Below are 23,461 nucleotides of genomic sequence, written 5' to 3' on the forward strand. Positions count from 1 at the left end.
GAACTCAGAGATCCGCCTGCCTCTGCCTCCCAAGTGCTGGGATTAAAGGCGTGCGCCACCACCGCCCCAATTTATTTCTTTATCCTATTACCATCCTTGTTCCCATCTACCCAATCTATTTATAACAACAGTCCACGTATTTCATAGGTCCCTCTTCTAACTTTAAAAAAAAGTTATTTCAAACCTATTTCTATGTATTTATGCTAATATGTGTGAGCCCACAGAGGCCAGGAGAGGACACAGGTTCCTGTGGGGCTAGACTTAAAAAGTGTTGTGAGCTGGTCAATTGGGATTCTGATAACTGAACTTAAGTTCTCTTCAAGAACAGTATTTTCTCTTAAGTGTCCAGTCATCTCTCAAGCCCTAATACCTACAGCTTTTTGAAAAATCAAGCATAAATGGTACCCTAACTAGTACCTTTCTTTCCTATACATGCTCCATCTTAGATATCACAGGTCAGTACCTATAAAACACCCATATATATAAATAAGTAAATCTTTAAAAAAAAGATCAGAGAGAAATTGTTGGACTGAAAGTTATATGTAAAGCCAAGTATTGTGGTACATATTTGTAATTCTAGCACCTAGGGAACTGAGGCAATTTCAATTCAATTCAATTTCAAAGCCAGCCTGGGCTAACACTGAGGCCCTTTCAAAGCCAGCCTGGGCTAACACTGAGGCCCTTTCCTCCCCTCCCCCAAATTACATGCATTGAAAACTGACTTCCACAAAGGTGTTAATTTATATTCCTAACAGGCTAACAGTAATGGAATACTCATGAAATTGAATATGATTGACATATTCATGGCAATTAATATCATATCTCAAGCCCCTTTTAAACTCTTAAAGATTCATTTGTGTATTTGACATATTTTACTTGAACAACTTGAGTATGTTGTAAGTATCAGACTTTGCATTTCTATTCCTTCAGTCTTACACCCCGTTCCCCAGTGAGCATTCAGTTTCAGATCTACCTCCTCCTATTTAATCTTTAAGCATCTACATGTCTCTTCTTCACTAGCATGCCCCTAATCAAGAATCTAAGCAATCTCTACTGGACTTAACTAGCTCCTAACTTTCTCCCACTCTTCTAAATGACAGAGGTTAAAGTCCACTTGTTAAATGAGATATATGGCTAACTCACTTGCTTCCCAGCACCCCAAGAAACCCTACATAGCCATGTTTAAGTCACGCGAGCTCTCAACTCCCTGTCATCTCACTTTCTCCCACTTACTCATGCCAGTTGTCAAAGCTAAAGGGCCACTTGCCAGTCTCTCCCTTAAAAGTCTGAATTTTTCTTTCAGAGCATCAAGTAGCTCTTTAATTGTGTGTCATTACATCTACTTTTCTGCTATATTGTGAGCTCCACAAGTGATTTTTATCTGCTGTTGTAACCCTAGAGGCTGGCATCGTACCTCAAATATACAAAAAATAGCTTTCATTCCATGCAAGCTTGGAGTCAAGTAAAGGAGAATCTACTCTGAGACAATCTATAACACTTTTCCCCAATGGAATATACATTTTCCTGACAATAAAAATTACATTCCATTTTCAATCACAAATACTGGTGGCCAATAAGTAGCTGGCATACAAAAGTATAAGTGACTTGCCAGTCTAAAGCTATATGTCTTTGGCTAAAAAGAGCAATATATAAATATATAAATATAAAGAACAATGCTTCATTTTTCCTTACTGACTAGAAGCATGAGAACAAGCTAATGTCCACATCTTGTGATTAGTTATGGCTGGGTGGCTAACTTACCAGAGCAGACTTCCCCACGCCTCCTGAACCAAGGACTACTAGCTTGTACTCACGCATGATGTGCTGTTTAAATATTGACAATCTGAAAAACAAAAAGAAAAATAAAAACTTACAAAACAAATTAAGAATGTAGTATCAAATACAGGGTTTTGCTTTTTAATTTTTTCCTTTGACATTATCTAGCCAAAAAAAAAAAAAAAAAAAAAAAAAAAGAGGCTATGGGCAAAAATCACACAGCACGGTTTTCAATAACAGCTTTATAGGACCAGTCCCAGACTCTTTAATTTACTGAAGATGATCTCTAACTAGGTAACAGCTGTTAAGCCTGTACATGTTACTTTGAAGAATGACCAGAAAACAGGGCATTAAAGTCAACATAGTCTTAAACTACAGCCATGATCCTAATTATTTGCAAAGCTATAATTTGGAGAGACACATGAGGTTTAATATAATCGACATGCTACTTTACTTGCCCAAAATATATAGTACTTCTATAATATTTTATTTATTGTTATTTTATAGCTGAACGGTATAAAATGCCAGCTTGAAAATTCTTAAGATATAAAAAGCAGATGAAAAGCCACTGTTAACACGTGTCAGCAGGGATTAATAAGCACTACCTAAGATCCAAAGAGCTGAAAAAAATAAGGGGATTATAAGCTTATCTTACAAAGTAAAATCCAGAAAATAATTTCTAATGGTCAATATGGAGTAACAAAGGTAAAACTTTTCAGCCTATAGAAAACTGCTAAAACACTGGAGGAAATGAGATAATTATTCTAGACAGTAGAAAATCAACAATGAGGTTGGAAATGTATAGATAAGACAGACAGAATGTACTCATAACTCCTTGGCTTTTTATCTGAAGATTCTTTTCAGGCTGTGCTTCAGGGAGAAAGAATTCAGGAAGCTTTGGAAATACACCAGAGGAAAGGGAGCTAGGCTCTGACAATTTCAGAAATCTTCAGAGGGATCACTTGAGTTTGGGACCAATAGCAAGCCAAGCTGTCACTCAATGACTAACCAGGGAGTTGATGGGTAGTCGTCAATATACCCAGGCTTCTGGTCTAGGTGCATCTTTTGTACAGACACTGGTTTTTCTCAGTATGATTAAATTCCAAGTACTATCAAGAGCAATGTACTTGAAAATATACTTCTTAGAAATGTATCAAAAGGACTGCCAAGCATGGATGTTGAACTACATGCAATAAAGCAAAGAACATAATGAGAGAAAAAAGAATATTATGTTGCTGCAATCTCAGGGTTTACACAGTGATAGGAGATAGTGTTGCCTCTCGGTGAAACAGCAGGCATCCACTAGATGTCTCAAAAATTTTACACATTGGTAGAAAAATCTAACAAACCCCTTAGTGATAGTCTTCATGTTTTTCAATATAGGGCTAAAAACAAAACAAAACAAAACAACAACAAAACAAATTATGGCTGGTGAGGTAGTTCACACCTTTAACCCCAGCACTCAAGTGGCTTATTTCTGTGAGTTTGAGGCCAGCCCGGGTCTACATAGAGAGCTTTATGTCAGCCAGGGTTACACAGTGAAATCCTGCCACACAAAGAAAAAAGTTATGGAATGTGAAGCTATTATCATTTACGTTTTACCTAGTTACCCAAATAGAAAACAGTTGTTTTAAACTCATGGGTGTTCTGCTAACTTGCATGTCTGTGTACCAAATGTGTGCCTGTGCCCACAGAGGCCAGAAGAGAGTACCAGATCCCCTGAAACTGGAGCTACAGATTTTGTAAGCCACCATGAAGGTGTGGGAATCAAACCTGGGTCATCTGCAAGAGCAGCCAGTGCTTTTAACCTCTGAGCATCTCTCTGGCTCTGATACTGCGATTTTTCTTCATGTTATTATGATTGAATTTATATTTACATAACATGGACTGACAAAAGGACAGATCAGCAGTAAAGGTAAAGTTAGGAAGCCACGCTGGCAGTTCAGTGAGAGCTGATAGAGACCTCTACAGCAGCATTAGACTGAGAAGGGGACCCCGCTCTTCTGAAGGTTCAGGACTCTAACTGATGAGAGATATTGTTAAAAAGAAAGAAGAAAGGCAAATGCAACTTCTAGGTATTTAGTTTGAGCAAAAAAAGGGGCTGATAGGGCACCTGCAACTTTCAAGGTCATTTTTCACATACTGTATGTACATAACATGGGTTGTGAATATACATACATAGAAGCACATCTATAAAAAAATAAAGTAGCTTGTACAACAAGCACATACAAAGAAACTATCAGTAAGAGTAACTAGAGTTAGCATCTTCTGCTTGGGAAATTTGAATTCCTGTGGGAAAAGCATGTAACAGAATTTGATAGCTACTTTTAATACTCAAGTTTGGAAGGGCCTAGAAAAATGGTACCAATTAAAACCACAGCAGTATATGAAATTGACTACGGGACATTCAGTGAAAAGAAAGGAGAGCTAGGAAGAGGACTTGAAAATAACTACATGTTATCATAGAGACATAAGAAACAGGTGAGATTTGATGAGTTTTTGCTTGACAAACTTGTGTAGGTATCCTACATGTGTATTAGGGGGTTCTCTCGTTTATCAGAGAACAATGCTGACGCTTTCCTGCACCAATACTGTTCTGCTCTTATCCAGGCCTTTAAGGGGACTGCAATCAACATGTGAACTCACTAGTACTCTAATTCAAGTATGTCTCTCTCATGAGGTAGTCACAAAACAGCAAACAGTGAGCTATTTATATTCCCCAAATGCCTAGGGGAACAGGAATTAGGGAAAGAATTAAGAGATGATCAATTTACTTGGGGGAATTCTCCAACAACAGAATATTTAGCCTCTGTTCCTTAACAAAATGGTTACTATATCTAACTTTCAAAGTAATTTTTCACATACTGTATGTACATAACATGGGTTGTGAATATGCATACATAGAAGCACATCTATAAAAACAATAAAGTAACTCTTACTGGAGTTAGCAGCTTTCTTCTAAAGGGAGTTACTTCTAACTCAAGTAAGGAAACATTGTATCTTAACAACCATCTTAATAGTATAACATAATGAAAACTGCAGATTTCTGATATGAAACTGTATAATTATTAGCTCACTGAAAGCATTCATCTTGAAGCCCTCCTCCCTGTAGTTTCTAATACTCTCCAGACTAGTACACCTGGGGAAGGGAGTGTATATACATGTGGTGTAAGTAAAGGAGTGAGTCTCAGATCTCTTCTCATGCTCACCACATACCATACCAAAATCCAGATGCTCATGTCCCTCATATACCACAATATCTGCATGTAAACTATATATATATCCTCCTATATACTATAAATCATTACATCTAGATTACATCTGATAAAATATTAATGTTATGACAACTTTAAGAAAATGTAAATATTATATAAATTACCATTACATGTTATTTAAGGTACGATATAATAAGAAAAAAAATGCACATGTTTAGTACAGAAATACTTTTTTATTCACGGCTGATTGAAGTCCTGAGTACAGAACCTAAGGGTATAGCATGTCAACTGTATTTCATCAGACTATATATCCTAAACAACCAAACAAAAACCAAAATAAAAAACAAACAAACAAAAAGAAACAAAACAAAACAAAACAAAAATCCTGCTCCAGTTTATCAGAAGAAATACTAATATACCTGGAGGATTGAACAAGAAAGGGGTAGAAATGTTAGAACAGAATATAAAAGAAAAAACACTAACTGCAACTGATTGCTATCTGCCTACAAAGTGCGATACCCGTGTTAAGCACTTTATATGTGTATTTTTAATCCATACAACATTCTTGGTATCCCCAGTTTTATCCCAATTATCATTTTTTTAAAAAATAAAGATTTAATTTTATTTTATATATAAGGGTGTTTTGCCTGCATGTGTGTCTGTGCACTATATGCATGCAGTATCCAAGGAAACCAAAAGAGGGTAATGGATCCCTAGAACAGGGGTTATAGACAAGTAATTATCTTTAGTCTTACAGATGAGTCAGAGAAGCTAATGTTAAGCAAGCTTATAACAGGTGGAGGGGTGATTTCATTTAGATGAGAAAAGATAACCACAGACCTGAGAAAACCATTTGAGAGACAAAAACATTTAAGAGAATAATAAAACCTAAAGAAACAGTTGATAGACCCTGTGAGAAACTGCCAAATAAATGTTTAAAGACTTTTCAGGGTTATACTGTTTATAAAAAAGATCTATTAGAGATTTCTAAAAAAAAGAAAAAAAAGAAAAAGAAAAGCCCATGATTCTCACTATAAAAAGGTGGCAGATATGATGAGGAAAAAAACATGGCTTAAATAAGGGTAAGTTACTGAGTCTGTACTGAGACCAGAGTGTAGAGGAAAAGCACAGACAGGGAGCACACACCAAGAGAGGGCTGTGATCTGACTGTCTGCCAATCTCGTGTGTTAAGTTGTATCTTAAGAGTATAATATGAGAAGTGGGACTGAATCATGAAGGCTTTCATCGTTAACAAAGGTTATTGATTGTCTGAGGATTGGTTTTGTTATATAAAAGTTTTCCTTTGCTTGGGAAAAAGGTAATGATGAGTATTTCTATACATGAAAAAATTTAAAGTTTAAGCAACTATGGAAAATATAATGTCAATAAACTAGATGAGTATACTTTTGAAATCACTAGGAAAGATGCCAAGGAATGGCTCAGTATAAAGTGGGTGTTGCACAAGCAAGAGGACCTGAGCTTAGATTCCCAGAGCACACAAGTAAAAAGCCAAATACAATGGTGTGGTCTGATGGTGCATACCTATAACTCCAGGACTAGTGAGATAGGGACAGGCTGAAGGGGAGCTGTAGTGGGGATATGAGGCAAACTCTAAGAGCTGCTTGGCCAACCAGTTCTACAAAACAGTGAAGTCCAAGTTCCCTCTATATAAGGTGGAGAATAATAAACATAGACATCTGACAACTTCTAACTTTAACATATATAAGCACACTTACACCCTATACACACCCACATCTACCTCATAAATTAACACACACACACACACACACACACACACACACACACACACACACACACAATCATTCAACAAGACTCAGAAACTGAAAAATCAACAATGTTAGGTCCAAATCAGGCCCCACAAATGGCAATGCTAGTAACAATGTCCTAAATAGAAGGATTCTGACAGGTAAACAGTATTGTTATATTGGGTAAACAGAAGCTTAAAGCAAGCATTCCTCTGGAATCTCTGTAAGGCAGGGTTCTATTTACCAGGCAAACCATGACCTCCTTTATCTGCTCACAGTGGTCAACTACTTGAGACAAGAGCATCTAAACAGACTTCATCAGTCAAAGATTCCCCCATCCCACTGACTACCATACCAAATCCACCTGCTTTCCAGCAAACCACTATTACTGGAGCTAGACTGGCAGTTTGCTCCCCCATTAAACCTTTCTTTCTACCCACATAATGGCCCAGTTTGGAGATTTCACTGCACCCTCACTTACAAACAATAAGAGAGTTACAAACAAAGATATTAGGAACAGTGCAAAAGATGTCACACAATGAAAAGAACTCCAGTCAATGCTGACAAATATAAAACCTAGAATATAATATACTTAACTTAGATGTGGTAAACAAAGAGCTGGTTTGGGTTAGGCTTTTTGTTTTTTGGGTTTTTTTGTTTTGCATTTTCCTGCTTAAATATTAAAACATAAGAACTTCTTTAATCACAAGCCACCATAACTACACAGGGTCATGGAGCCTCCTTCAAACACTACTGCACATAAAGCTCCACTCCACTTTTTGGCAGCTGAGCTATTACGAGTTCTTTCCATTGCTCTGGGTCTTGTAGTGGCCACTAGCTGACTTCAGTCTGTCCACTGCTATAAATACAACAAAGAGAATTCCTCCTCCATTTCTAGATTTCAAGCACTTGAACAGGGATCTTTTTTTCCTCTTTTTTCCTTTCGCAGTTTCTATAGCATCCCTCTGTAGTAAGCGGTCTTCTTTTTAAAGCATGCTTCTGTTAATGCTCTGGTTCCTTCTGTAAAAGCTTCTGTCTACTTTGCATAGTAGTCACAAATCATTTGGTTCAATACCCGGCACTGTACAAACACAAACCAAACCACCTCAAAAGTATTCCGTGGTTGCTTAACATACTAGAAGTTACTAGCTTTACCCAAAAAAAGTGATCACTATTACCTTAATCTCACAATTAGGTTACCTGGGTACTGGAGGCTGCTTCTTCATTTTTGGCTTTAGATATTAAGAATCCCTCCTCCACAGTGCCTGGCACACTGGTGCTTCAGACTCTGGACTGTAGAATCTGGAGCTGTGCTCCTCGGTCCTAAGAAAGCTGGCGCAGGAAGGACATCTATATCCTCTGTGAGCTGTTAGTTCAGGGTCAAGTCTGCACTGTAAGCATAGCGACTGTGTCTGGGTTTTTTGTTTTGTTGTTGCAGTTGGATTTTTGTTGTTTTTAAAGGGAAAAGCACTAAATTGTAACCCATTGCCACTGTCAACACTTTTTGGTGGAATGATCCTTGGGTTCAAAGCTTTTCTCTGCCTTTTCCTTATATACAGATTAACTAGAAACACAAATTATACTGTTTTTAAAAAAATGTATCCATCTATATCATCTAAATAAATCTTTGTCAAAAACTTTAGTAAGAGGCTGGGTGTGGTGGCATATATCTTTACTCCCATCAATTAGAAGGCAGAGGAAGGTAGATTAGAGGCCACTTGGTCTACCATAGCCGGTTCCAGGCCAGCCAAGGTGAGATCCTGCCAAACAGACAAACACCGCTTGAATGATAGTTAATTCATTGATTAACTCCTTAGAATTTTCTAAATATTCAAGTTAAAGATTTCCAAAGGTTGAGTTTCACAAGTGATCATGAAAGCTTTAAAATATTATTGTAACAATAAAATAATTTACCATTGAATTATTTCACTAACTAAAAAAAAGGTATTGTGATAGTTAATCTTGGTAGTCAACTTGATTGGGTCTATAATCAACTAAGAGACACACCACTGGATAGGTTAAGGGTAATTTCCTAGAAGGCCTAAGTAAGGGAGAAATCCTCCCTCCCTTGGAGTGGGTAATACCTGCCAGCAGGGGCTCCGATGTAAGGTAGTTCAAAACTGTTGCTTTTTATCTGATTGCTTTTGCCCCTTGCTGGTGGGTACATAGACTTTGCCACTGTCATCTTTCAATGACATTAGAATTTAGGCTCTTGGACTTCTATATACACTGAAAACCAATGGCTCTCCAGGAATTTTCTAGATCTTCAGTGGCAAGTTGGGTCAACCATTGTAGATTGACGGGCTATAAGGCTCTCACCCTATCTAGTATCTAAACAGACACCGCTGGACTACACACCATGTATCATATAAATCAATCCAGAGAGTATCTTTTGTAATATATATTCATTCTATTCATTTTGCTATTCTAGAGAATCCTAGTACAATTTCAATCTCTCATATTCTTTGTCCACCCCCCTTTTTATTGACTGATTTATTTTCTGCAGTCCACTGGCTACAGGGGCATAGCAGTGGGCTAGTCTCCCCCTTCCTCAGCAGCCATGACCTGCTAGTGTTCATGCTTGGTTTTGGTTTTGAGTCTAGACTGTGTTCTGTAGTGTAGGCTGACTTACTACTCAGAGCAATTCTTCTGCTCCAGTACCCAAATGCTGTGGTTATAGGCATATGCCACCATGTTTGGCCCCTTCTCTAATAATACACTCTTCATCAAGCATCAAGGATTATTTATCTCTAAATTTAATCTTCTATAATCTTTTTTTAGGATATCCAATTAGTGGTAAACAGTCCCAGTTTTTGTTTTAAAAGTTATGTTGCTCTCCATTACCACTACTTTTGAAAGATTATTTTAGCTTTAATAGATGTTACTTTCAGTACACTGTCTATTGTTTTGGTTTCTATTTTCTTTTCAGTCACTCAGCTGTTGTAACGGCAGACATTTCAAATTCTCCCCCTCTGTTATTTTGACTGTGGTTTTAACTGAGTGCTTGCTTAGTCTTAGATTTCTATTTACCTTGCTTAAGGCCTAATGTTTAATGTTTTGGAAATATAAAATCTTAATCTCCTTAAATGTTATCTCTATTTGACTTTTCCTCCTATCTGGAATTCTGATCAGACAACTGCTAACCTCTTCCTGTATTAGGATGTAGACTAAGCTATTCTACTGAGAACATATATCATCTTAGGGACTACCCAAGCCCTCCCACCCCCAGCCTCTGCTCATATAGTCCAGGACTTCTTTAGCAGTTTAGAAATATGCAAGCCAAACTTTTATATCTTACCCTATCATTCTTAAAGCATTCCATTCTATACACATACAACCCCTCCCCCACAAAGCTCACCAACCATGTTGCATTCTTGTCAGTCCATGGAATGAAGACAAGAAAAGAAAGGCCACACTTTTCCTCCTATTCATGACCTAGAAGTTACACAATTTCCCATTTGCATCTCAAATTGCTCAGAGCTTATCACAAGGGCAGAATTCACTTGCTAGAAGGCAATGGCATGGAAGTGTTAGCTAGGCAACAAAGCATTCAGTCAGCACACCCAGTCATTATTAGGGGGAAAAGCATCAGGAAAATAGCATTTTTCTGCCATAATTTTCAAATCTCTCCTTACATATTTCTATCCTTGTCTCTGTTAACCTATTTTTCAGATCATCTTCTTGCTCACTAATTTTCTAGTATAACTTGTCCATTTAAACTTATTTTTATATATAATATATATATGTATAAACAAATACATTTAGTTTCTAAATTGTTTTCCCTTCAACCAGTAGTACTTCATTATCTCATTTTCTTGTTCTTAAGTACCACAGTGAAACAGTTAAAAACATGAACAGGATTCACACTGGCTCATTTACTAACCTTTACCATGTTACTTCCTCATTTTGTGTTTTAGTTATTCACCTCTAGGTAGTCCCTGTTTCACAGTTGTGAGAACTGACTGAATTAATATGTATCAAGGATTAGAATATTGGAAGATTCATGGGAAGTTCTATAACACTAAGAAGTATCATAATGCTATCATTCTGATATTTTAATTTAAAATTTCCTGAACACGCTGTTCTCTATATAACAATGATAAGGTATAAAGTCAGTGGGGGATCCAATTCAGCCATCTATTGTTGTGTTGGTCCTTGTTTTCAGTATTTTTTTTTCTTTTTTAACTGCAGATATTTTTTTTTAAACTATGACATGCATTTGCTTCTGTCAAGGGGCTATCTCTGGCTGGAATTACTGTAAACCATATTTCATTTTTATCTTAGAACTATCAACAAACTGACTTAGAGATACAAATCTCACAGAGATTAGGCTATGACTATAAAATGTCAGGGAGTAACTGTTCCTCTCCCAACCTCCACCACCACTTTAACTCAGTTCATTTTCCTTGTAGTTGTCTAGGGTTGGGGGCCACATAGATACACATAATGGGCTATTTTCTAATAGGCTGAGTTACTGTCCTACTTGTGTGTCTCCAAGACAATGTAACCAACTCCAAGAGTTCAGTAAATGACCTCATGATGAAAATAGATTGTGGTAGTTGGTCTAACTTTCACTTCGTAAGCCTGTACAGAGCATGTCCTCTAAAACACCCACTCTGGGGCTGGGGCTAGGGCTAGATCCAGGATCAATCCACAACACCACACAAACAAACAAACAAAAGGTAATAAAATTTAAAACGTTCCAGCTTTTAGATACATGAAAAATACCGTATATTCTGCCTTTTTAAGTTATTTTCATCTAGGAGGGTAAAGGAACATAGCTTATCATTTCAACATGATCTCCTAAGTTTTCTCCTCAGAACCCTTAATATCTTTAAGCATTTCTAGGTTGCAGCCAATGAAAAGTATGCATGCGTGCTTTTGTTGCCAAATGTTGTAGCAAGATCCTGTGATACTTCTCAAACCTTAAGTGATAACGGCAAATTTTCTTGGTGAGGAATATACAGAGCAAAAGAATTATATCCCTTTACAAAGAAGAATGTGTCACAGATGTATAATTTCAGTTCTAAGTGTTTCTTAGGACTACAGTAAGATAAAAATGTGTCTTTGCTTACAAATTCTATATGGTCAACATATATGTTTTCCCAAGCAAGCAGTCAAGAATCTACATTTAAAAAAATTCCTTTGTAATATTCTGAAGATGAAACCATGCATAGTTGATATTATGAAAATACCATCCTAAAGTGATAATTTCACCACAAAGCAGTGTTTTTGCATTTTGTGACACTTTTTCAAAAATCTTTTGCCAATTCACACATAACACCACTGAGTTTGAGGCATTTTCATCTCCTATTATCCTCTCTCCTGCGAAACCCTTCCTCCCAATATTCTTCTTCCTATGTTAACGCCTTTACTGGGGATGGGGGGAGCCAGAGTTAATTAAGGTTGCTTACATGAAGGTTACTTTCAGTAGTGATTTACCGAAACATGAACAACAATCCATTCCTACGGAGGAAAATGACAGCCCTCCCTTCAGTACCTACTAACTATCCACAGACCCTCATGGAGAGGTGGTCCAAAGAGCCCTTCGTGCACTCATGAGGAAGTGGTGATGAGCCCACTCTTGTACAGTCTTGTCCACTGCAGTGAGGTAATGGATACAATGGCCAAGTCATGTCCAGAAGAAGTGGCTCTTACATTCTTCCTTTCCCTCTTCTGCTGTGTCACTACCTTTTAAAAGGTAGAGTAAAAGAAAAAGACGGCAATGTTAAAATTACCTGAATCAAGAATTGGTTACCCTCCAGCTACAGAACCTATTTATTTTTTTCTTCTAAGACATAATCTTAAACAGCCATTACTGTTCTTCTAGGACTTCTGAAACCGCCTCATAACTAGGTCATTGTCGCTTAAATCTCCACAGCGCATTGGCTATACACTGCAACCTGAATGATCCTTTCAGAATATAGTGTGTGTGTGTGTGTGTGTGTGTGTGTGTGTGTGTATGTGTGTGTGTGTGTGTGTGTGTGTTGTGTGCATGTGTGTCTTGTTTTAGGATTGTCAACTTGATACAGCCTAGAGGCATTTCAGGGGAAAGCCTCCATTGAGGAATGACCTATATTGTTTGGCCTGTGGCCATGCCTGTGCTGTAGTGTTTTATTACTGGATGCTCGACCCATTGTGAGTAAGTAGCACCATCCCTGTGTAAGCAGTCCTGGGTTTTTTAACAAAGTTAGCTAAGCATGAGCCTGTGAGCAATCCAGCAGCATTTCTCTGTGATAAATCACTGGCTGTGAGTTCTCTAGTTGAAGGCAATGCTGCAATGAGCAGCAAGGTGTCCTGGCTCCAGATTCTCTCTCATCTTGAGTTCCTGCCCTGATTTCCCTCAGTGTTGGACTGTGACCTAAAAGTGTAAAACAAAAAAAACTTTTTCTCTCATGTCACTTTTGGTCATTGGTTGATCACACAGCAAGAAAAGGAACTATTGCAGTTATCATCCTCCTTAGGGAATCAAACAGCTTCTTTTTGTTCTTTGGTAAGATTAAACCCAAGAACAAGTCTTCAAAGCTCTTAATAACTGACCCCTTTGCACTCTTACTCGTTGCCAGGCACCCTGAGTCTCTCTTCAGTTCCTATAATCTGACATGCTTGCTTTTATCAAGGGATTGTACAAAAGCACAACTATTTGGTTTTCCTGAAATGCTTTTTATCTTCCCTCTCAATTAATATTAACTGTTGCCCTTAGATCTCAGCATACTATTTTTATAAAATGCACATTTTAGGGCTGAGGGAATGGCTTAGTGGGCAAAGTGCTCACTGTGCATTTCAATCGCCAGAATCAATATAAAGGAGTGTACCCATCTATAATCCCAGTACTTCTACAATAGGATAGAGGGCAGAAAGAGAAGATTCCTGGAAGGCTGTGAGCCACCTGACCTGGTGTATGTAGCCTGCTCAGAGACAAACAAGGGACAAGGTGAGAGCTAATATATCTGAGACTGCCCTCTGGCCTCCACCTGTGTCCCATAGTGAGACCCTGTCTCAGAGAAGAAAGCAGAACTTTTAATCTCATTCATAAACAAACCAATCTTAAGAGCATTGTTTTTAATAACTAATTCCAGATTTGAATTAGAGGAGTTGGTAAAGATGTGCTGTATGGCTGAAGGTTGTAGCATATCATATCCATAGTCCTAAAATGATGGTTTTTTTAATCAAGTAATATAAATTCTAAGTTAGGAAGAAATTTGTTGTTCTGGATTTTTTTCCTCCCTGAAAGACAACTAAAAACATTTTTATGCAACAACTTTAAACAAGCATGTTGTTCCAGCTATGAATTTTCATGCTATGAAGTAAGTGAGTTGGCGAGACTGGTTTTGTCACTGTTGGTTTGTCTGCTTGTCTGGAATGACTTGCAACATATTCCTGGCTGGCTTCAAACTCCAGCTCCTACTTCAGCCTCCTGGATGATGGGGTTTACCAGTGTGCTTCACTAACCTGCAGACAAGCTGGCAACCTCAAATAACACTGAGATGGATTTAATAACTTGAAAAAGAAAAAAAAGAACTAAAAAAGAAGGGCTGGGGGCAGTGGCCTGTCAAAGTTTAGATCTACATTGCAGCGTAAGAACAGAAACTATATTATTTCTGTGTTGCTTTCATATGTTAAAAAGCATCACCTATTAATGCAGTAGTCTACATTGCAGTAGGTGATCAAGATTACATATTGCATAATTAAATCATTAAACTGGGCTGTTTTCTAGAAACAAAAATACTTTTAAAATGAAAATCTCAAATGTACTTTTTACATTAAATCAAATTACTACTCTGAAGTAAAACTTACTTCTCATATTTAAATGATTTAACATTCATCCTGAAGGGATGATCTTTCTCAAAGTGTCTATGACTGTAACTTTTCCTTCTAAATGTCTAGTACTGGGGATGCCTCTAATTAACAGAAGGGAGAAAAGTACCATATCCAAAAATATCCTGTACTCTGCCTTTGAGGACAACATGTGCTCTGGATCCATGAGCTATCAAAGACTAGTAAATGCCTATATCCTGGTTAGCAACATAGGAAATCATCACAAAGTTCATGGCTGAGTGATGGACATGGAGATGAGGTACTGTCAAGCAAGACATTTATAAACCAGGCTGAAAACCCTTGTATGTCTAGTGTGTAGAAGCACACGCATATGTAAACAGGTTAATGCATGGTGGCTTCCACTATGAGACAGGTACTCTCTGAACATGAAGCTTACTGGTTAGGCAAGACTAGCTGGCCAATGAACTCTTGTGATCCTACTTCTGATTCCCCAATAGGACCGCAGGTGTACTGTACCAGCCTAGCTTTGCCATGGGTGCTGGGGATCCAATTCGGGTCCTCATGACTACAGAGTAGGCACTTTACTGAGTCACCTCCCCAGTCCTCAGTCTAAAAAATTTTAAGATTAATACTTTCAAGGTTGACTAAAACTTTTTTTTTTTTTAATTTTAAAAGATACACTAGACCAGGTTAACTAAATTCTGCTAAGCACAGCTAAATGTGTCCAATTCTGGAATCCACTGGCAGGTATATTTCCACAAAGGATAGTTTTATTTACTCAAATTTTGTTCCTTAGCAGGACTGCCAAGTAAACTATATATTTATAAGCTTAAATAAAGAAGTTTGAGTTTAGAGTCACTTGGGGGGGAAAAGAGTACTATTACAAAGTTTCTGATAGATCTGTCTATTTACTATTTTTTGATACAGGTACAGCTTGATCCAAAACTGAGCTCTGACCTCCTGAGTGCTAGAGATGTAGGCATGAACTACTACACCCAGAAATATATTTTTTAATAGACTTCATTTCTTCTATTCAGCCAAAATGTTGTGACCTTGAAAAGTAAAACTATGTGACTAACAGCAACTGAACTTTACATAGCATTCTGTCATTTACAAGTTTTTAATCATTGTCCCCATTATAAAGGGAAACCACAAAAGGGTTTTACTTGGGTTACATGACTTAGGCATAAAATAACTAGGAAGCCATAATCCAATCTGTCTCTAGTGTTTAAATGGCACTAGCTTTTCAATATATTTTGTTTTGTTACATAATAACAACAAATAATACCAGCCTTCATTTCGCTGAGTATGGATAACTCATAATAAGAGGCCTGAGGGCATAGCTTAGTGACAATCTATCTGCTTGGTGTAGGCAAGGCCACAGATTCAACCCCCAGTATCAGCTGGGAAGAAGGAAGTCATATTAAGCTTAGGAGGTAGGAACTAATTAATACATAATATGCTAACGTGTCCACATCTAGAAAGAAAGAAAAGGCATGACTCAAACTCAAGCAATTTGATTTCAGAGTTCACTGGTTAACATGCCAACTTGCCTCTACCCATATACGCACATACATAAACTTGTATTTATGCACGGGCTCACCTTTGGAAGGAGATGGGGTGGGTGGAGAGTTATCCCCATGTTTTATATGTATTTCTTGAAGGCCAGGAGAGGGAAGAAGGTAGAAGTAGAGTATAAAAGATGTAGAATTTGAAGAGGAAAAAAAGAGACTTAGTGAGCTTTTACTATGACAAGTCAAGTGAGGGGAGGAACAACCACATTGTATTTATGTGTCTGTATGAGTGTATGGCATGTGTGTGCTGATAACCACAGAAGTCAGAAGAGAATGCTGAATCCCCTGGAGCTAGAGTTACAGGTAGTTATAAGCCACCTGATGTGGGTGCTGGGAACTGAACTCTGGTTCTCTATAAGAGCAGCAAGCACAACTGGCAACTTAACTATCTCTCCAGTCCCACAAAGGATGGTTTTAACAGCAGGCTATCAGCTTACTGTGGTCTCCTATAATATCCTAAGAACCTAGAACATTTGTATCACAAGGACACAGTTTACAGAAGGAAACCCAAGAAAGAGGAAGACCACAGGAAGGCAAGGAAACAGTTTTTTCAAGCTGCCTACTAATAATATATTTTAGTTTTTAGCAGCTTCAAAGTTAGTATCTCTTCCCTAATACTATAAAGAAAAAGGTCATCCTAGTACCCCAAACAATACGTGGGAATGGTAGATGTTCAATAAATACTGCATGAAATAATTAAGGCTGGATTCAAAGCTAGATTTTATTGAACACTAATGTTGATGACCTTTCTCACTGAGTTCCCAGTTCGATAACCTAGGACGTTTTTAGAATGGAATGAAAATGGGGCTGGAAAATGAGATAATGGTTAATCTTTACCAGTTCAGCAACAATGGTGTGAACAACAAGTAAGATAATATACACATAACATTCAACAACACTATCAATGTAGGAACCCTAAATTACACATCAGCTCTAGGATACATACTGATTCTTAATCTTAAATTGGAAGGTCCTGAATTGGTCTTGAATCGCAGTGGCTCTGGCCTTGAGGTGATATTGGGAAGTCGAAGGCACTTGGCTGCCACAGCATGGAGGGAGGCAAAAGAAGTGGCAACAAAACCAGGGGACATGGCTAGTCAGCTTTTTTGAAGCTGAAAAAAACAAACAAACAAAAAACCCATATTGCTTGCAAGCTGATTTGGTTGACATGTCTCTGCATGTGTATGTGGATCGAAAGCATCTTCAGAATATGGGAAAAGTTTATTTTTCCAACTGGAGTTAATAAAACCCAGGGCAGATTTAAATTCTTTTCCATTGGAGGATGTTGTATAGCAAGGGCTACATTGGAGAAAATGAATGGTTTTCACTTTGGTGGGAAAGAAACCCCAAAACAGGCTTGGTTCATGCAAAATAAATATGACAATTAGGCAAGAGGCACTTTAGGGTACACTCTAGGTTCTCTGATTATCTTTAACTGTACATTTGGTGGTGGTGCTGAGAAAATGTGTAGTACAAAAGTTGACCCCAACACGGTAGCAATTAGAAACAGAGAAGACTTGTATAAAAGCACAGGTAGGCTTCTGGGGGTAGCACAAGGTAGTGTGGCGAGAGCAACACTTCCCAGCCTCCGTGTACTGTGTAACAGTAAGGAACACATTGAAATGTTCCCCACACCAACAGTCACTCTGAGGATCACAAATGGGGCACTTCAGTAGTCACCCTGATTAATTAGTAAGGCACTGGAAGCTGCGCTCTCCCTTGTACCTACGAGTACTCTGAATAACTAACTCAAGACTCTGGTTGCTGTGCTGAAGATCATGGGCAGGACTGCCCTCCTTGCCCCCAGTGAGTCGCAGCCACTCTTCCAGAACTCAGGTCATACTTCCTGTCAACACTTTATTACATATAGTTTATTTAACAATCTGAAACTGTAATGTTGCAATGTACTCCAAAGTAAAGGGTGAAAAACAAAACCAAAGTGTAGTGGCTATTCCTGGTTGTCAACTTGACTGTATCTGAAATGAACTGCAATCCAGAATTGGAGGGCTCACCTGGCCCTAATCTGGAGGCTGAGACATAACAAGTTTCCGACCTGAATCTTGGCATGGAGATCTTGAGGTGTAGTGGCTACGAATCCCAGAGGATTAAGATAGAGAGATCTATGAGTTCAAGATCGTCTGGGATTGGAGGTGTGGTGGCATAGTGGCTATGAATCCTAGAAGACTGGGACTGGAAGATCTGCGAGTTCAATCGGGGTCACCTGGGGTTAAGGGTGTGGTAACACCTTTAACCTGGGCCACACCTTTTGCTGGAGACCTATATAAGGAAGAAGGAAAGCTCGCTCTTTTTCAATTGTTTGCCTTGTGGGACTGAGCAACTGCTGGATCCTCAGACTTCCATTCATAGCTGCTGCCGACCATCGTTGGGAGTTGGACTACAGACTGTAAGTCTGCAATAAATTCCTTTACTACATAGAGACTATCATAACTTCTGTGACTCTAAGGAACCCTGACTAATACACAAAGTCTAGCTCTAATGTAAATGAAAGTTAAATAAGAATAAGTAGAGATGCCTGATTTTGTGCTACATGTTAAGAAACATAAAAGGACATGGGTTTCTAGGATATATATTAAAGATCTACATTACATCAGACATTCTATTTTCTCAAAATAGAATCAAAAGATTATATAAAATTAGAAAGCTCATTCTGATGATTAGGAGATAAAATTGCTAATTAAGGATATTTATAAATACATTTCATTGAAGGTTCACTGCTCCAACATTCTTTTTACATGGTCACCAACAACATGCCAAAAACTGACACCTAAATCAATGGAACCAACTGTCATCTGACAGCAGCAAACTCAATCTTTTCCCTGTGGTGGCTTTAATTAGAATGGCCATGGAAGGCTCATATATTTGAATACAGGGACCTCAGTTGGTAGATCCAGTTTGGGAAGCATTAGGTGTGGCCCTGTTGTAGGCAAGTATGTTACAGGGTCAAAATTTGAGGCTTCCAAAACCTCTCATTATCCCTAGTGCACTCTTTCCTTCTTTCTGTTTGAGATGTGAGCTCTCAGTGCTGCTCTAGCCAACGTGCCTGCTGCTTGCTACCATAGGGCTCTGTCACAGTGGACTCTAACCCTCCGAAACTATAAGCCCAACCAATGAAACACTTTCTAAGTTGCATTGGTCACAGTTTTTTATCACAGCTAAAAAAAAAAAAGTAATTAATATACCCCCTCCAGTCTATTCTCCACAAAGTAGCTGGGATGATTTTCCTAACATGACAAATCAGCCACTTTAGTAACTACTTCCTTATAATCCTCCGAGTGAGTAATATTATTTATTAGTGACCACCATTACCTTTTAAATACAGAGATGAAAAGGCTAGTAAGGTCTAAGAGGGAGCATTATAATTTGACCTCTAAATCCCACCTAGATTTATCTTACAATGTGCCCCCTATGTTCTCAACAGTCCAGCATAATTGGCTTTCTTTCATTTTCTTCAGTGTACCATATTCTCTTCTGCCAGAGATTTCTTCTTTAGTGAGGAGATAGGGGTATGCATGTTCAGGGCCCTGGTTTGAATCCCCAGTAATATAAACAAGCAATCAAACACTTTAGAGAATAAAGAAGTAGCAAAATAGGTAAAGGAGTTCATGGAATATGTGGTTTAAGTTTTCAAAAGCAGTATTTGATTGTGTAAGGGCTAGAGGAAATTAAAGAACAGAGATGTACAGAAGAGCAAGGTGACGAAGCCTCCAGAAGACTGGCAACTTCCATAAGAAAAGGACGGCCCTCATACTGGAGAGCATTAGGGATGAATTACTAGGAGATTCTAAACAGAGTTAAACCCACCCTTTCAGCTGATGGCAAGGAATTTGGCTGTTAGCTTGGCATGAGACAGGAAGCCACTGGATGACTGAGCAGAGAAGATGACAAGCTTCCTCTAGCTATGAAACAGATAAAGGGCAAAGGCAGGAAGAAGACGGAAGGCAACCGCAAGCACCCAAGACCACATGGAGCAAAGCAGCTGCAGTGGAGGTGGCAAGAATTCGTTAAGTTTCCAAATATAGCTGAAGATGAAGCCAAGCAGAGGACCTGGGAAGGGGGGAGACTGCTAAAAAAATAAACAAACAGGATAAACACTAAACCACAAATTCAGAAAATGCAGAGCACACCAAGTAGGTTGAACATAAAACCATCTACTTGGGCAGATACTCAAACAGCAAGAAAATGAAACAACAACAACAAAAAAAAAATGGAAGCCAAAGGAAGGGGGAGCTAAGACAAGACTTCCATTAGGATTCTCTTCTGACCACATAAAAAGAATATAAAGCAAAATGTTTACATCATTCAGACAAAATCTGCCAAAATACAATTGTGCATCTAGGTCAATTATCATTCAAAATGAGAAAGAAAAGATATCTACAAACAAAAACTGAAGGGATTTGTCATCAACATGACTACTGAAAGAACTGTGAAATTCTTTAGAAATGACAATGGTATTTAAATCATAAAGCTGACTTTTACTTTTGTTGATCTAACAAATAGCATTTGCTAGAAATGAATACACAACATATCAAAATGTACAGAACGAGGAGAACAGAAACAAATCTCTTACATTTGCTTACCTGCCAGTAAGGACAGAGTTGACCCACACTTAGAGAACATTCCACCCAACAACAATAGAATCTACATTGTTTTTCAGGGGATATAAAAATTTACCAACATAGTAAGTACTCTATACTACAAATACAAGTCTCAATAAACGCAAGGGAATTAAATCATACAAAATGTCTTTTGTTTTCTACCAAATTGCTGTGTCTGCTATGGTATGCCTGCTCCTCTTCCCCATCACTTTTCATCCCTTTTCAATTCATTTCATGGTTTCCTGGCCTCGTCTTTATAACCAATACCAGTGTGGAATAGTTAACATCCTCATTTCTAATAGATAGTGCTCTACATAAAAAAGAAAAGTTGTCAGAATCCAGTCCGGTTCCTTTTATAGCTTGACTATGTCAATGCTAAAAGTTTAACTTCTGAAGCTTGATTTAATAGTTCATAAACGGTCCTAGAATAGACTGTGGAAAGGAGTGTACATTTAAATGTTTAGGCAGTATTTCTAAAGTGATTAATACTTAAACTTGTTTTCTTTTCCATAATATAAAGATGTCCCCATTGAACTGTGTCACTAAGACATAATAGTCACCTGAGTGGTTTTCTTCCTGTATCAATTCTATACTTTCTAATAAGTGAACTGTAAAAAATTCCGTTTACTGAATATAATAAGTACTTATGTTTGTTATTTTATATAACTTTATTATTTTCTCAGTTCTAGATGGTATGATCTTTATTCTTTTAAGAAACTGTATTTAATATGTATACAATAAAAAATTAACAGCATGGAACAAAATATATTCTAAGTGATAGAATCAAATTTAGAATCAGTAGCAAAGATATCATGAGAATCTCCAAATACCTGGAAACTATATTTCTAATATTCCAAGTTTTAAAAAAAAAATCAAAAGAGAAGTTAGTATTTTGTTGTTGTATGAATATACAAGGCAGGGTCTTTTTATGTAGCTCTGGCTAGAATGAAACTATGTAAGCTAGAAGCCATCCTTCTGCCTCAGTGCCTCTGAAGTGCTGAGACTGGAGGTAGGCAACATCTCTATCACAGAACTTCATGTTCCTAACAGTGTAGAAATGAATATATAGAGAAATTGTACAAAATAGGGACCTCAGAAATAAATCTTCATAAACACAGCCAAATTATGTTTTACAGGAGACAGTCAGGAAAGGACAACCTTTTCAATAAATAGTGCTGGGAAACTAGATGTCCACATAAAAAAGAATGATCCCATTCTGTATATTAAAACTGACCAAATGGGACTCACACTCTAAACAATACAGCTTAACTAAAAGTTCCATGGAAGAAAACACAGACAGAAACTATATGACACAGGTTAGCAATAACTCTGTGGAGGCATGACATTTGAAATACAACCACTAAAAGGAAAAAAAAAATTACATCAAAATTCAAAACTTTTATGTATCAAGCACACACACTAACAGGGCCCTCTGAGATGGCCACCAAGACAGACTTCAGTCTTTAGACTCCCTTCCCATTTCTGTTTCCTGTTTCCTGTCACTTGAATCCTGCTATTCTCCTGCCAGGCACTCCCTCCATGGTCTCTCTCTACTTTCCTGGCTTCTGTGGTTACTCCATGTTCTATACTTGGATTTGGAGCTAAGAACTACAGATGAGAGAGAACATGTAGTATTTTTTCCAGATCTGGGTTACTTCACTCAATGTAATTAATCCACTTACCTGCAAATTTCATGATTCCATTTTTCTTTACAGCTAAATAGTATTCCATTGTGTAGATGTACCACATTTTTTAAAACTTTTATTGCATTATAAGAAAAGTTACATGATTTCAATTTATCTGAATTTGTTAACATTTAAAAACATATTTTAAGTAAATAGAATTAAATCATATTCTTGTTTCCCTTTTGTACCCCACTCCTCCCACAGACCCCCTTCAATACCCACAATATCCTTTTTGTTATATTCCTTAAAATTTACAAAATATTATAACAATAAAAATAAGTATTATAAACGCTGTTTGATATAAAATAACAATCAATTTAACAGACTTATGTAAATGCTCGTCTACAGCAATAGTGAAAATACATTTTTCTCAATATAAATTTTAAATAACTCCAAACATCTTAAATGTATACTTAAAAATAATACATCACTACTAGTATTTTCTTAAATGAACATAAATATATAAAGTCTTTTTGTTTGTTTTGTATTTAGTAGAGTTTAAAATCTTGGCTCTTACTGTGGTACAAGCCCAAAATAAGAACAATTTTTAGACATTGGATTTCATTATAATAAGGCTGGATGTACCACATTTTTATTATAAATTCATTTATTGAGGACATTTTTATGTTGTTTCCATTTCCTAGCTATTCTGAATAGGGCAGCAATGAGCACTGATGAGCAAGTAGCATGTCCAGTTCTTTGAGCATCTGCCAAAGAGTGGTATAGTTGGGCCATATGGTAGATTTATTTTTAGCTTTTTAAGGATTCTCCACCCTTATTTCCAGAGTGGCTATACCAATTTGCATACCCACCAACAGTGAATGAGGACTTCCCTTTCCCACGACCTCACCAGCATTTGCTGTCAGCTGTTTAGCTGACCTAACTAGTCATTCTGAGTGGGCTAAGATGAAATCTCAAATCTGTTTTGATTTGCATTTCCCTAACTGCTAAGGATAATGAAGTTATTTCTTTTTTCTTTTCCTTAAAAAAGATTTATTTATTATTATATGTAAGTACACTGTAGCTGTCTTCAGACACACCAGAAGAGGG

The 23,461-nt window shown here is 37.5% G+C and overlaps 1 protein-coding gene across 2 annotated transcripts in view; it reads right to left on the reverse strand.

Moving 5' to 3' along the window:
• Rap1a (RAP1A, member of RAS oncogene family) overlaps nt 1–23,461 on the reverse strand; it is an 82,157-nt gene that overhangs the window by 19,441 nt on the left and 39,255 nt on the right. The window contains exon 2 of one of the 2 annotated variants that reach the window (XM_031375090.1): nt 1,762–1,843. In XM_031375090.1, the coding sequence (XP_031230950.1) occupies nt 1,762–1,818 (57 nt within the window). In that variant the 5' untranslated portion in view covers nt 1,819–1,843. Of the gene's footprint in view, nt 1–1,761; nt 1,844–23,461 lie in introns of those variants that run through there. The other variant, XM_031375091.1, reaches the window with a different exon arrangement.

Source organism: Mastomys coucha, unplaced genomic scaffold, assembly GCF_008632895.1.
Source record: "Mastomys coucha isolate ucsf_1 unplaced genomic scaffold, UCSF_Mcou_1 pScaffold16, whole genome shotgun sequence".
NCBI lineage: Eukaryota > Metazoa > Chordata > Mammalia > Rodentia > Muridae > Mastomys > Mastomys coucha.